A 15,693-nucleotide genomic window follows, 5' to 3' on the forward strand; every position below is an offset into this window, starting at 1 on the left:
AGACCCCAAGATACTTGAACTCCTCCACTTGGGGCAGGATCTCATCCCCGGAGAGGGCATTTTCCACCCTTTTCCGACCGAGGACCATGGACTTGGATTTGGAGGTGCTGACTCTCATCCCGACCGCTTCACACTCGGCTGCGAACCGCCTCAGTCAGAGCTGGAGATCACGGCTTGAAGAAGCCAACAACATCACGTCGTCTGCAAAAAGCAGAGACGCAATGCTGAGGTCCTCAAACCGGACACCCTGAACGCCTCGGCTGCGCCTAGAAATTCTGTCCATAAAAGTGAACAGAATCGGTGACAAAAGGCAGCCTTGGCGGAGTCCAACCCTCACTGGGAGCGAATCCGACTTACTGCTGGAAATGCGGACCAAACTCTGGCATTGGTGATACAGGGACCGAACCGCCCTTATCAGTTGGCTCGGCACCCCGTGCTCCCGAAGCACCCTCCACAGAACTTCCCGAGGGACACTGTCGAACGCCTTCTCCAAGTCCACAAAACACTACGGGTGCTATGGCAAGTGTCTAAGAAGATGAGAAAATTCGCTCCCCTTTGGGCTTCAAGTCATTTGTTTGGAAGCACTTTGTAATTTCCTAAATAAAGAGTTTGCAGTACCTTGTTGATTTTGCGTATGAATTGTTATAAATCAGGATATTGTTCTATATCGATCGTAGAGCACTATATCGTGATGTATTGTGAATGAATCACAGCAGGCTTTAAGATATCGGCAAATATTGTATCGTGGTTCTTTGTATCGATATGATATCGTATAAAACGATAAAACCCGCGATTTACACCCCTACAAAACACATGTGGACTGGTTGAGCGAACTCCCATGCCCCCTCGAGGATCCTGCCGAGGGTATAGAGCTTGTTCATTGTTGCCCAGCCAGGACGAAAACCACACTGCTCCTCCTGAATCCGAGGTTCGGCCTCCCAACAGACCCTCCTCTCCAGCACCCCTGAATCGACCTTACCAGGGAGCCTGAGGAGTGTGAGTCCTCTGTAGTTGGAACACACCCTTCGGTCCCCCTTCTTAAAGAGGGAAACCACCAGTCTGCCAATTCAGAGGCACCGTCCCCGATGTCCACTCAATGTTGCAGAGGCGTGTCAGCCAGGACAGACCCACAACATCCAGAGCATTAAAGAACTCCAGGTGGATATCATCCACCCCTGGGGCCTTGCCCCCGAGGAGCTTTTGAACTGCCTCAGTGACTTCGACCCCAGAGATTGGAGAGTCCACCTCAGTCTCCAGGCCCTACCGAATGGAAGGCGTGTCTGTGGAGTTGAGGAGGTCAACAAGAGAACACTGCTCGGGTTCATGGGGGGCGTTCCTCCAGGTCTCACTCTCATTGCCCACGTGAGCATTGAAGTCACCCAGTAGAACAATAGAGTCCCCAGAAAGAGCGCTCTCCAGCACTTCTTCTAAGGACCCCAAAAAGGGTGGGTACTCTGTGCTGTTGTTCGGTGCATAGGCACAAACAACAGTCAGGAACCTTCCCCCCCACCCGAATGCGGAGGGAGGCTATCCTCTCGTTCACCGGGGTGAACCCCAATGTACAGGTGTCCAGCCGGGTACACCCACACCTGCTCGTCGCCTCTCACCGTGGGTAACTCCAGAGTGCAAGAGAGTCCAGCCCCTCTCGAGAGGGATTGTACCGGAACCCAAACTGTGTGTGGAGGCCAGTCCGACTATGTCTAGTCGGAACTTTTCTGCCACGCACACCAGCTCAGGCCTTTTCGAGCTGTGCCCGGCCGGGTTAGGCAAAGGCCCGGCCACCAGACGCTCGCCTTCGAGCCCCACCTTCAGGCCTGGCTCCAGAGGGGGGCCCCGGTGACCCGCGTCCGGGCGAGGGAAAACAAAATCCATTTATGTTTTACTTCATAAGGGGCTTGTGTGAGCCGTGCTTTGTCTGGCCCCTCACCTTTTGCCATGGGTATTTGCCTACCAGGGGCATGAAGCCCCAGACAACATGGCTCCTAGGATCATTGGGGCGCGCAAACCCCTCCACCACGGTAAGGTGACGACTCAAGGAGGGGCCTTGGTCCATTTCTCGAATCATATTCTAAACTTGAAAAATGTACATATACTTTTGAGAAATGCACTATACATTTTTCAAGCTCGTATCATAATCTAAACTTGAAAAATGTATAGTGCATTTCTCAAAACTATGTACAAATATTAAATAATCGTGTATTACCTCCAAAATGCACTTTTTGTCAATCATTAGTTGATATTTCAAAAGGATGTGTGATGTTAATTTTGGCTAAAAGGTTTGACCATTTTTTTTGTTGAAATTGTAAATTACATCTTAACCCCTGTGGAAGATTGGTTTGGAGAGAGAGGATACACGATTGTTTTTATTGTAAGTTATTGACAAATAAAACATTGTAAGGCTGCAACTAATTAATAATAATTTTTTAATTGTAATTATTTTGGCAATTGATCGATAAATCCAATTTGAAAATGTTTGATTTCCATCCCTTTATTAAAAAACAGGACTTCATTTTAAATCTGTTATGATTCAATTCCATCCATCCATCCATCCATCCATCCATCCATCCATCCATCCATCCATCCATCCATCCATCCATCCATCCATCCATCCATCCATCCATCCATCCATCCATCCATCCATCCATCCATCCATCCATCCATCCAATAAATACAGAAATACACAGATAAACAAACAGATAGGCAATACTAACAAATACTAACTTTAAAACACTGATACAAAAAGGCAAAGGCAGCATTGCAAAGTACAAAGAAAATAGACAAAACAACAAAATATAAAAAAAATGTGCCAAAGCATTTGCAACTGGTGTTTTAATTTACTCAAGTGATGATGTAAAGATTAAACAAGTTGTTCAGAATATTTCAATTGTGATCTGACAAATGCACCAACACGACTGAGGACATTTTTTTTATCATAAAAGCCAATTAAAACAATAGTGGCAATTTGGAAAATTTACTCCCGTCACTTGCTTTTTCAGCCTTGGCAGCAGAGAAGGATGGCACACCAGTGTTCAAGTTTCCACGGTGGCGAGTGAAAGGAAAACCCATCCCAGAAGTAGTCGAGGCCTACATGGCGGTGGATGCTGACATCAACGTGATGCCTTTCTGCTCTCAGTTCATCCCCATGAACATCATCGATTATCCCAAGCATGGCTCCATCATTTACCACCCCTCCATCCTTCCACTCCACAGAGGAGCCTCAGCCATCAACTGGTAATAGTCTATTGTGACCATTAGGCAGTAGTCCATCACTGTCATTCTCCGTTTTCACTTACTATTTAAATTAACTCCCTGTTTTCATGTTAACCAATGAAAAATGGCAATAAAAAACAAACAAAAAAAAAACATTTATTTTTATAGGTATTCATGGATTTTCACTTAATGTACTGCGTCCCTGGTGGCAACATCTTGTGAAGCGTTTTTTTCTCAGCTGGAACTTTGAGATAACCTTTCCGCTGATAAGTCAGAGGCAGTGACATGCGGTGAGGGTCATGACTGGGGAGGCACTGACGTCCCCCCCCCACCCCCGTAAAATTTGTCCGGCACCTAACCGTGTCACAAAAAAGGTTGAGAAACGCTGCTCTAGTGTGGCCTATTCATTATTTAATTTGAACTATTTTAATTAAAATCTCATATCAGCAGTCTTCACACATAAAAACACTCAATAAAGCACGTGAAATCAAACACTTGTTTTCGATCGTGCGTACCACTCCGTTCCAAAGTCCCGTTGTCCGAATCAAACCTTTTAACTCCGGAGTTGGTATTCCTTTACTGAAGACCTCCTGCTTGGACCGAAAATCCATAGTTGAAAATCGTTTGGATATGTAATCCTCCATTGTAAAACGAAATGTAAAAATGGAGAAGAAAAAAAAAACTGAATGTAAAACGAAACAAATGGACGACTGCTCCTCAGTTGTTCACTGTAAATTTGAACTGGAGATCTCTTATTGTACAGGTAGGCGCATGAAGCATCCCGGGATCACTAGCACCCCCTGCCATAAGGCTGGAAAATCTTTTTTCGTAGCCTCCGTAAGATCTCTTTTCAAAGCCGTTCTGTTCATCTAAAGAAACACGACGTTACAGGCAGATGACATAAAACACAAGATATATACAGCAGCTTAAGTACGGAAATTAATTAATATAGCCACAGTGTTTGAACACTTAAACAGCGACATAAAGATATCAGTTCAGTCTAACTGCATACCCTGTCAACATAGGCAGACGTATGATTACGCAATCCTCAGAGGAGGGTAGACAGGACGTTGCCTCCTCCGAGTGAATCGTCTTCGGTTTTAAAATAACTGTAAAAATTCAGCGATTTTGGTTCAGAATGATACAAAATTATTGAAATTAAAAGGAAAATGACTATAATAAAAACAATTGAATTTGTTTTTCCCCTTTTCATGATGGTAGTGGAGGCGTAGCCTCCCTTGCCTCCTCTGACCGCACGTCCCTGGTCAGAGGAACGTCAGGCTTCTGCTAGAAAGAAGCGAAAACATTGGGCAAACACTACTTCTAGATGTTTTATCTGGAATATATTTTAGGTCCATCAGGGGCACATTAAACGATGAATGTAGCTTGACCCATTCTCAGTTATAAAAGGGGGGTGCCTACATGATCTACATCAGTGGTCTTCAACTCCGGGGCCGCAAACTGGTACAGGGCCACACTAGAAAGTATAAATAACTTGCATTATTTCCGTTTTATCTGAGTCAGAGCAAGTTTTATTTTGAAATATGGACCGGATTCTCTCCTAAACCTCGTGACGTGAACAAAACACATTACTCATGTTTTTGGCGCGATGTTATGAGGACGCTGCGAATAAAGTTGCATAGGTGTTTGCATACAGAAGTCCACCATTGAGCTAAAGGTTGAAGGGTGTGTTGATACCGTGGTGTGTGTTCTTTCTATTCCTCATTTTACGAGTATATTCAGTAAAGTTTTTTGCGACACACATCCGTCTCCTTTCCTTTGGCACCACAATACTATTGTTTTTATGCCCATCGTATAATTTTGGTGAATCTTCTTGAATTTATCCGCCACACCTTAAAAGCCGGCACCACATTCACTCAGTGTTCAGATCAGCTCCCTAACGCTATTGAAAACGTCACGCTATATGATTGGCTGAAAAGACTGTGGTTTGTCTGTTTTGCGGAAATGGGATTCGAGTTCAAACGTGGGCGATTTTTGCGAAGAAAACTTCGAAAAAACATGTGCAGTCCGTGATTATTTGATTTATTGATACTTTGGACATTTGATTTGATTTGTATTTTCTAGAATTGTTTTGAGAGGTTTTTGTTGCAAAAACCGTGACATCATCAAATGAAAATATGTGAAAATATTGTCTGACAAAAATCCGGTCCTTGGTGCTATAAAGGTCGGGGACCGCTGATCTACATGATCCCAGCCATGTATTCTGAATTTCACCTCTCTCAAAAGAAATTAATAGTACGTGCAAATGTGTTCTGTGATGGCATGATGGCAGAAGAAAGTTGTTTACAAATGTGACAGTGTTTAAGCAACTTGTGTTGTTGTGTGTAAATATTTGAATGGAAAACAATAAATGTAAAATAATCAAATAAAAGGAAAGTGACAAAAACATATCATTCTTATTGGTCAAATCTGCATCAATGGATAACATAAAAGTCAATACAGCACTGCTTAAATGTTTTGAAGTTGCTTGAAGTCATTCCATCAGTCTGGTGCTTGCAACCAAAACTACTTTCTAAAATTAAACCAAGGAGTCAAAGGACATTTTTATTATATTCCCAAAAGAGGCATACCAATTTTTACATCAATTTTATCTCCACCAATCACTTATATAAAGTAATTTGTAATTTCCTTTTCTGCCCTTTGTGTCGTCAGGACCTTAATCCACGGTGATAAAAAAGCTGGCTTCACGGTATTTTGGGCCGATGATGGTCTGGATACCGGACCGATTCTGCTGCAGAGGGAGTGTGCTGTTGAACCCAATGACACTGTAGACACACTCTACAACCGGTTCCTCTTTCCGGAAGGCATCAAGGCAATGGTAACCATTGAAAGGTCATTGGGATCTTTCTACTGTTACTTCTACTGTCAGTCCTTGTTGGTTTCAAGTTTGTTTATGCCATTGTTTCTTTTGATACAGTCAAATCTCTACATGTGAATTTAATTCGTTCTGGGATCTACTTTGTATGTTGATATAGTTGTGTGTTGGAGCAAATAGTTATATAAGAATGCACTGTAATTCGTCTAATTCGTTCCACACCCAAAAAACAACGATAACTCCTAAATAAATGCATTATATCAGAGATATGTAAAAAAACAATTTCAAAGAAATAATCAATAAAAAGGGGGTTTTGTTGTCACTGTAGAGACACAGATGCGTACATACGTTCCGTATCTTATTGTAACTTCCAGTATGTGAACTTCAAACCAATTTAGCTTATTTTTTTTATATGGCATATATTATTTATGTCATATATATATTTTTTATATATATTTTTTACCATTTTTCATTTTTTTTATCCAATTTAAATAACGTTAACTTAAAACTAACGTCGCATATTAATTTTAAATTTTTTTTTTACGTTTTCTTTTTAAATTTCATCTTCACCCTCTTCACGTCCACTCGATTCAGGCTGTCTTTTCTTTACTTCACTTTCCTCCTCACCATCACTCGACCGCTTTGCACATTTCTAAAAAAAAAAAAAAAAGGCATTCCATCTTCCACGGTAGGGCTGTGACGTTTAGAGATGATGGTGATCCCTTTGGATGGCTTGACCGCTTTGAGAGCTTCTTTCTGCTTAATCGTCATCACTCGATCATCAAAATTGTTGACATGTTCTGGCCATATTGTTTCGCAAGATCACTCACACACTCCGCGCTCATGTTTTTTTTATATTTCTTGTTTTAATTATAAGGAAATCATCACCTCCTTTTTTCACCATTACTACTTTGCGTTAGCCTTCTTGATAACGTGACGCTGACGTCATCCCGACGTCTTGCCATCAAACGGGCTTACCTTGATGACGTCGTACGTTGGGAATTACTTCAGATGTTGAGTCAAATAATATTGAAAAATTCAACAATCGTATGTTGAGGTTTTGACTGTACTTTGTTTCTGTTTTGGATTCCTGGTAACTTTTTTTGTAATTATCCCAGTGACTTGTTTTGCTCTTTGTTTCATTAATATTAAACTACCCCTTGCATGTACTCCAGCCTGACTTTCCTGCATTTGGGTTCTCATTCCTGCTCCACTTGACAAAAACAAACAATGACGCAATCCCACTGAACTTTTCACTCTGGTCATTAATGCACAACTTTCAGTGGGAAAGGTTTTGAAATGAACACTCATTAACTACGGACTCCAATGGTGTATTTCAACTTTTAGGTTTAGCAAAAAAACAACACCTGTCGTGATTACGAAACTCAGGGTCATGTCCATCATTTTTGTTAAGTAAAACAAAAGTATTTTCAGCCCATCATGTCAGCTTTCATAGATTGTTTGGAAAGCCCACATTGTGTACATATTCGTGGTTAATAAGGTTAAATGGATTGATTATTTTAATTTTTGTCTGTCTGTCTGATGTTGAATTGTCCTACTGTTTTTTTATACTTTGTAGATGAACCACAAAGGTTGAGTATGTTACAAACAATTTGACAAATATTCAATTACAAGCATCTGCCTACCTTCGCTTTCCCACACGCAATTAATAAATTTCTGGATTTTAAGGTTACGATTGCTTGAAATCTGTGTAAAATGGATGCATATGTTGTTAGAGTAATTAATTGCAGTTTGTTTTACAAAATAGGTTAAGGCAGTGCAGCTTGTTGCTGATGGCAAGGCCCCACGAATCCCACAGCCAGAGGAAGGTGCAAGTTATGAAGGCATACAGAAGAAATCCAACGCCAAGGTGAGGTAATACAGAGCAGCTGTCGTTATGTAATGCAAACTTTGAACACAATCCCAACCTGAAGTCTGCGAGAAACTTTGTTGAAATCTAAACAACTGAAGCACAAAAAGTCATATGTTCTTCATTTTGGTTCTGTATTTTTGTTGGTGGTACGGTGGTGGAGAGGTTTGCTCGTCCGACTCTATTTGTAATGTTCTTCGTCTGGATTTAAGTATTTTTATTTTCTCCATCAGGTCAATCTGGCTCAGTCAGCTGAGGCAATTCACAACTGGATACGTGGCCATGACAAAATTCCTGGTGCCTGGACTGTTATTGATGGCAAGGTGGGTCCGCAAAACGAACAGAAAAGGAAAATGCTGATAAACATTCATTATATGGGGAGTGGGTGGGGGTTGGGGGACGAATATGGCAGAAATATTCCCGGAAAAATCACAAAAGTCTGGTCTGGCACCTGGGGCAGCAAGCATATTTCAGGGGTGTCTGTGTCTGTGCCCTTGTGCCCCGCCCCCACACACACACACAGCTCTGCCAGCGATAACGGCTACAGACTTAAAGAGAAGTTCATTATATGGAAGAACCAGCATAGTAATATTTAATGAAAGCAAATGAAAGTACTAACAATTTGAATACACCTGACGGATCCTTAATAGAGAAGTAATAGAAAATTGTTGGCAGCATGATAGCATCGGTCTAATTGCTTTGCTTGTGACAGATCTGTGTTTACAGTAGACATCACTCCTTACATTAGTTATAAATGAGTCATATAAAATGAAAGTACCGTAATTTTCGGACTATAAGTCGCGTTTTTTTTCATAGTTTGGTTAGGGGGGCGACTTTTAATAAGGAGCAACTTATGTGTGTGTTTTTTTCAAAATTTTTCAAAAATGTTCCAAATTTCAAGTGACGTCAGCAGCGCGACGCGGCGTGGCGCGGCGGTTGTTTACATAAAGGACAAAGATTGATCACGGATTACAGGGGAATTACACTCCTCAGCCTCCCTGGTAAGGTCTATTCAGGGGTGCTGGAGAGGAGGGTCCGTCGGGAGGTCGAACCTCGGATGCAGGAGGAACAGTGTGGCTTTCGTCCGTGGAACAGTGGACCAGCTCTTCACGCTCAGCAGGATCCTCGAGGGTGCATGGGAGTTCGCCCAACCAGTCCACATGTGTTTTGTGGACTTGGAGAAGGCGTTCGACCGTGTCCCTCGGGAGGTTCTATGGGGGGTGCTTCGGGAGTATGGGGTACCAAGCCAACTGATAAGGGTGGTTCGGTCCCTGTATCACCAATGCCAGAGTTTGGTCCGCATTTCCGGCAGTAAGTCGGATTCGTTCCCAGTGAGGGTTGGACTGCGCCAAGGCTGCCCTTTGTCACCGATTCTGTTCATAATTTTTATGGACAGAATTTCTAGGCGCAGCCGAGGCGTTGAGGGCGTCCGGTTTGGGGACCTCAGCATTGCGTCTCTGCTTTTTGCAGACAACGTGGTGCTGTTGGCTTCTTCAGGCCATGATCTCCAGCTCTCACTGGAGCGGTTCGCAGCCGAGTGTGAAGCGGTCGGGATGAGGGTCAGCACCTCCAAATCCGAGTCCATGGTCCTCGATCGGAAAAGGGTGGAATGCCCTCTCCGGATCGGGGATGAGATCCTGCCCCAAGTGGAGGAGTTTAAGTATCTTGGGGTCTTGTTCACGAGTGAGGGGAGGATGGAGCGCGAGATCGACAGGCGGATCGGTGCAGCGTCGGCAGTAATGCGGACTCTGTACCGGTCTGTCGTGGTAAAGAGAGAGCTGAGCCAAAAGGCAAAGCTCTCAATTTACCGGTCGATTTACGCTCCTACCCTCACCTATGGTCACGAGCTATGGGTCATGACCGAAAGAACGAGATCCCGGATACAAACGGCCGAAATGAGTTTTCTCCGCAGGATGTCCGGGCTCTCCCTTAGAGATAGGGTGAGAAGTTTGGTCATCCGGGAGGGACTCGGAGTAGTCGCTACTCCTCCACGTTGAAAGGAGCCAGATGAGGTGGCTTGGGCATCTCATCAGGATGCCTCCTGGACGCCTCCCTGGGGAGGTGTTCCGGGCGTGTCCCACCGGTAGGAGACCCCGGGGACGACCCAGGACGCGCTGGAGAGACTATGTCTCTTAGCTGGCCTGGGAACGCCTTGGGATCCCCCGGGATGAACTAGATGAAGTGGCTGGGGAGAGGGAAGTCTGGGAGTCCCTCCTGAAGCTGTTGCCCCCGCGACCCGACCCCGGATAAGCGGAAAAAGATGGATGGATGAATATATCGTTATATGGTCCTGTGGAATATTTTGAAGTGTTGTTGACAAAGGACGATCGATGGATTTAATGAATTGGAGTGACACAGATGGTTTTATTAACGTGTTATTTATGTAATAGTTTTTTGAATAACTCTGACTTTTACGTCAGGGCCGTTCTCAGCTCTTCGTTTGTGTTTATGTCACGTTACCTATCATTTAGCCCAGGGGTGGGCAAACTTTTTGACTTGCGGGCCGAACTTGGTTCTAAATTTGGACCAGAGGGCCGAACCAGGAGCAGATGGATGTAGTGTTTGTTTGAAGTAATATAAACGACCTGTAAAGGTCATTGTATAAAAGGTTTTGGCCTTTAGTAGGTAGTAAAGCATGGATATTCAAAAAAAGTTTTTTGAAAACAAATGCATTTATTAACAGCATTAAAGAAAAAAAAAATTCTATCAGTGATTTTCATAAAATACGACACTGTTATTATGAATAACAGTCTCCATCACTTTAGTGCCTGCAGGTCAGATTAATGAAAGATGTTTATCTCATGAGATCACATCAAACGGCAAACATTCTGACCATATATGTCATCTTGAAGAATGTCCTTGAGCATCCTGCATTGTTTGAAAATGAGAATGGTCGCTAGTTTCAATCCCTGCTATTTGTACAAATCATATTAGAAATGCATTTTTATACAACAAACTTGAGAGCCTCCCCTTCATTTTCAGTGGGAACAGTGATGTTGGTCTCCCTTTTTTTTGCTGGTGCGTCATAGTCTGGAGTAAAATTTGTTGTGGCAATTCTTAGGAGAGATCCGTGGTGTTGGTCCGTTTACCTAGATCTGTGACGGGTTGATGTTAATGTTCATGTGGCTGAACGTCACGTCGAGCCAAATTGGTTACTCTTTTTTAAACAGTGTCCACCTTGCTTTTCCTTGGGCGACTTATTTTAATGGAAGGATTCCAGGGGAAGGTTTGTGGGTGGCTTTAGCGTAAAACTCTATCTGAAAGCTCAGCGCGTGAATTACGAGAATGCTGTCGTCACAGCCCACACTCTAAATTCGGCACTGCTACAAATAGAGCGCGAGTGCGCCATGTCCGTACTACTGAGTACGTACATGCACTTGTGAGTGTGCACCGAGCTTTCTGACACGGCTTCCGGTAGTAAATGCGCAGGCAAGCGGTTCCCCATCTACTGGGGAAACGCAGTCATTGCAGGAAAAATGACCAAAAAAAATGTTTAATGATACAATTTATTCAGGGTTGCCAGTCCGGATTAAACGGTCCCGTGGGCCGGATGTGGCCCGCGGGCCGTAGTTTGCCCATCCCTGGTTTAGCCTGTTGTTGCTCGTTCATGACTGTTCTTGGTGTTGGATTTTGTCGAATAAATTGCCCCCCAAAATGCGACTTATACTCCGGAGCGACTGATATGTTTTTTTTTAAACATTTTTGGCTATTTTATGGCTGATGCGACTTGTACTCCGGAGCGACTTATAGTCCGAAAATTACGGTAGTTACTAGGTTACAGTAATAATTGCAGAAAAGCTCTGTGCAGTCGATGGCAATTCCTAATATGGAGTGCTCTTGATATAAATTGAAGAACTATTTTGTATGTGAATGGGAGGAGAACGATTTTTGCCAACACTGGTTTGTTAATGGGCAGCTCGGTGGTGCACTGGTTCGCACGTCCGCCTCACAGATAGCAGCGTGTCGGTTCGATTCCACCTCCGTCTCTCCCCGTGTGGAGTTTGCATGTTCTCCCTGTGCCCACGTGGGTTTTCTCCGGGCACTCTGGTTTCCTCCCACATCCCAAAAACATGCTTGGTAGGCTAATTGAGCGCTCCAAATTGTCCTTAGGTGTGAGCGTGAGTGCGAATGGTTGTTCGCCTCTATGTGCCCTGCAATTGGCTGGCAACTGGTTCAGGGTGTCCCCCCTGATGACTGCTGGGATGGACTGGCATAGAAAATGGATGGATGGTTTGTTCATGAAGATGCAAAAAAATCTATGGCCAGCAGATAGCAGCATAAGATCTCTTGTCTCTAGAATTTGGACCGTTTCAACTAAGAGTTTCCCAAAAGGTTATCCTGTTGCTAATTACTAAAAATAGAATAAGGTAACAAGATTTTTGTGTGATTAGAGAAGAGTCGATTCTCTCCTTCTGTAGTTTCTGTATTTACATCGCCATACAACAATATTCTATGAGCCTTGAAAGGTCAAACAAAATACTCTAAATTGGCTGGCACTCAAAAATTGGCCTTTTTTATGGTTTTCCTTGAAAGAGTCAAAATTGAAATTACCTGTGAATAGTAGATGAAACGGATTTTTTTTTTTATTGATTTCGGAGTCTAACAAACTGAGGAAATAAAAGTAATCCCGTCCGTGGTCTTTCTTTCTTTATTTGTTGATATTCAGTTTGTAAAGATCCACTAATAAAGCAAGGCTTATTTTGATTCTTGAAAATCATATCACCAAATACACATTTTGTTTTGAAGTCAATTTGAGGTCAATTACATATTTATCTAATCCCCCAGTGTGTGACCCTATATGGATCATCAATGTTACAAGGGTCAGTGCCGGCTGGCCAGCCACTGGACATCGAAGGAGCTTCCAGTCAAAGTCTGGTGACAAAAAATGGGCTCGTCATACATGGAACTGATGGAAAAGCAGTGAGTACTCCTCTCTTACAGAATTATCCACACATTTCTTCATCACTGGTATGCCAGCTCGTTCACAAAGAAGACATGAGTTCCTTGGTACTGATGTTTACTGTGAGCTAAGCTTTCTTTTACATCACAGCTGTACCGTAGAACTGGTGAGACAAACGAACATAACATAAACGTAGACAAAACATACACATGAAATACAAAAGTAAAACATGCATACCACTTTACGGGGTACTTTACTTGAACTACTTAACTACTTAACTTCTTAACTTCACGGTAAAGCGTACGAGGTCGGGCTGTTTCTTATCACGCTGTTGCATTACGTCAGACTCCCGATTCTTTAGCCGGAAACAGGAAGCGCCCTTGAAGTTACTTTTGGTTTCTCTTGCAACTTTATATTAACAATACACTGCTACAAATTACATACAAATAACAAGAAAAGGAAAACAAATTCACACAAAAATAAGTTCTGCACCATGTAAAACTTTCAACTGTTACAACTAGCATTCTATAAGATTTTACGCTTGCTCATGCTGATCTGGCTGCAGATAGTAGAGAAAAAAACCAAATCAAGATACAAACAAAGAAAAATGACAATTTAAGCTTTTTTTTTTGCTAGGTTCTCGTTAAGAATCTTCAGTTTGAAGATGGAAAAATGATACCTGCTTCAAAGTACTTCTCCACTGGTGAAACTCAAAGTGTGGAATTAACTGATGGCGAAAAAGAAATAGTAAAGGAGATGAGGGTAAGTTAATTTCCTGCAAACCAATATTACCACGCGGGTTGTTGTTTTTCAAACCTTTTTTTTCCCCCACTGATCCACCAATGTCTTGTGACTCCAAATGAGGTGGCCTTGAATTTTCTTTTTTTTTTTTTTTTTTTTTTCTTTTAATGACAGAACATCTGGAAGGGCATTCTCAGTAATGTGCCAGGTATTGAGGACACAACAGACTTTTTCAAGTCCGGAGCTGCTTCCATGGATGTGGTCAGGTAAGGAGATCAGAGATGTTTTGTACTCATCTGTTAATGAAACAATAACCAAAATAGCTTACGTAACTTTAAAATTTAAGTCTTTAATTTTTTAAGCGTTCCAATATTTTACCCGCCTATACGCCTAACGTTGAAATCGCTGCATGAATTGCTGCACTGGACTCTGTTTTATAGGGAGGGGGGGTCCACAAATAAGGATTTTCTGAGTCATTAAAATAGTGAAGTCGTTTTTACTCTTGAAAGGCCAATACATAAATAGAAGCTGACATTAAGCAGTGGTTTCTCTGTCCAGGTTGGTGGAGGAGGTCAAGCAGCGAGCTGGTGTCCTCCTGCAGAATGAGGACATTTACATGGCAACCACCTTTCAGGACTTCGTCCAGATGTTTGTCCGTAAATTGAGAGGTGAAGAACAGGAGGATGAACTGATCATTGACCACGTAAGTCAATCTATATATTTTTTTACAATTAACAAAAGGGTGCAGTTTGTAATTATCGAAATAACTTAAGCCACGAGCAGTTCAAAAGATTCATCCACGTCGGGATACTGGAATATTGGAATTGGATATTATTTGTAAATGGAAGAATATACTAGAAAATTAATACTAAAGTAATATAGATAATAATATTATCAATATTAATCCACAAAACGATGATCAAAATAATTGCCTTGTATTTCAAAAATCGAGTAATCATTTTTCTTTACAATTTTTAACTAAATATTGTTGCGTTTTGTTCAAGTTGTCCGTCGTTGAGCAAAGAAAACAAAGATGTGGAGTAATAGTATGTTCTTTATTTGCAAGATCTTGGGTTGCTTCACAGCAGTCAGTACAAGTGCACTTCAGCAGATGAGAACAACCACGTCAGGCTCCAGATCAGAAGGTTTTGTACTCTCCGCAAGCAAGAATACGGAAGGGAAGAAAAGGGAGGGGAAAAGAAGGAAAAACATATCCTCATAAGAATGTCTTGTGATCTACTGAATGTTTTGTATCAATGTGTCATGACGTTAATGAGCTCTGCCTTATGTGTAATGAAAAAGTTACCAAGCTGTGTGTGTGCTCGGATGGAGGAACTATGTTTGTATAAATTAATATAGAATATTTAGGGCCTACTGAGGGGAGCCAACATCAGCACGTTATTGAAACAGATTAGCTCATTGTGTGTGTTGGTGAACGTAAACATCGTAGCAAGCATTGTAAAAGTGAAAGTCTATTCACTGGCAACCTTATTTGAACACCTGAAGAACTTTAGCTAGTGATAGCAAGTAGCAATCACGAGACATCCAATTTTCATTGCAGTAATGGGCCTCTCATAGTCTAAACACAACATTCTGGTGAATCTTGTGGAATGAAACAAAATCCATCCGTATATTTGTCTCAGGGGGCGGCCAATTTAGCACTTAGCTGTCGACGGAAAACTAAACTACATCACAGTTGCTCAGGGATCAGATTACGACCAATCATGGCTCACCTGTTTTCTGAGTTTGGTAATGTGACCCAAACTGAGTCGTGATTTGCAAAACAAAAGCTGATGAAAATATTTATTGTACCTGCTTAATGTGTTTTTTTTTTTTTTTTTTTGCTTCTGAACCTCAACCTCACGTCAGGACAGTTATGTGTAGCTTTGTAAATTACAGTTGTTATCCCAATAATTACCGTGTTTTTCCATGCATAATCCGCCCCCGTGCATAATACGCACCCTAAAAAGGGCATGTCGATGCTGGAAAAAAGCCTGTACCCATGTATAATACGCACCCAAATTTTGACTCTTACTTAAGTCCGTAAATGTAAAATTATTTCAGAAAAAAGATCATCTTTGGGAACAACTGGATGTTATTCTGCCTCTCAGTATCACTGCGCATGCGCTAGCAAAC

General features: G+C 42.2%; 1 protein-coding gene across 1 annotated transcript in view; it reads left to right on the forward strand.

The window, feature by feature from the left end:
- The window catches only part of aldh1l2 (aldehyde dehydrogenase 1 family, member L2), a 40,336-nt gene that overhangs the window by 5,523 nt on the left and 19,120 nt on the right, over positions 1 to 15,693 (forward strand). The window contains exons 3-10 of the mRNA XM_061268593.1: positions 2,997 to 3,231; positions 5,884 to 6,049; positions 7,815 to 7,916; positions 8,150 to 8,239; positions 12,702 to 12,836; positions 13,453 to 13,578; positions 13,732 to 13,823; positions 14,116 to 14,260. Of these exons, the coding sequence (XP_061124577.1) occupies positions 2,997 to 3,231; positions 5,884 to 6,049; positions 7,815 to 7,916; positions 8,150 to 8,239; positions 12,702 to 12,836; positions 13,453 to 13,578; positions 13,732 to 13,823; positions 14,116 to 14,260 (1,091 nt within the window). The remainder of the gene's footprint in view (positions 1 to 2,996; positions 3,232 to 5,883; positions 6,050 to 7,814; positions 7,917 to 8,149; positions 8,240 to 12,701; positions 12,837 to 13,452; positions 13,579 to 13,731; positions 13,824 to 14,115; positions 14,261 to 15,693) is intronic.

This window comes from Syngnathus typhle, linkage group LG21 (assembly GCF_033458585.1).
Source record: "Syngnathus typhle isolate RoL2023-S1 ecotype Sweden linkage group LG21, RoL_Styp_1.0, whole genome shotgun sequence".
Lineage (NCBI taxonomy): Eukaryota > Metazoa > Chordata > Actinopteri > Syngnathiformes > Syngnathidae > Syngnathus > Syngnathus typhle.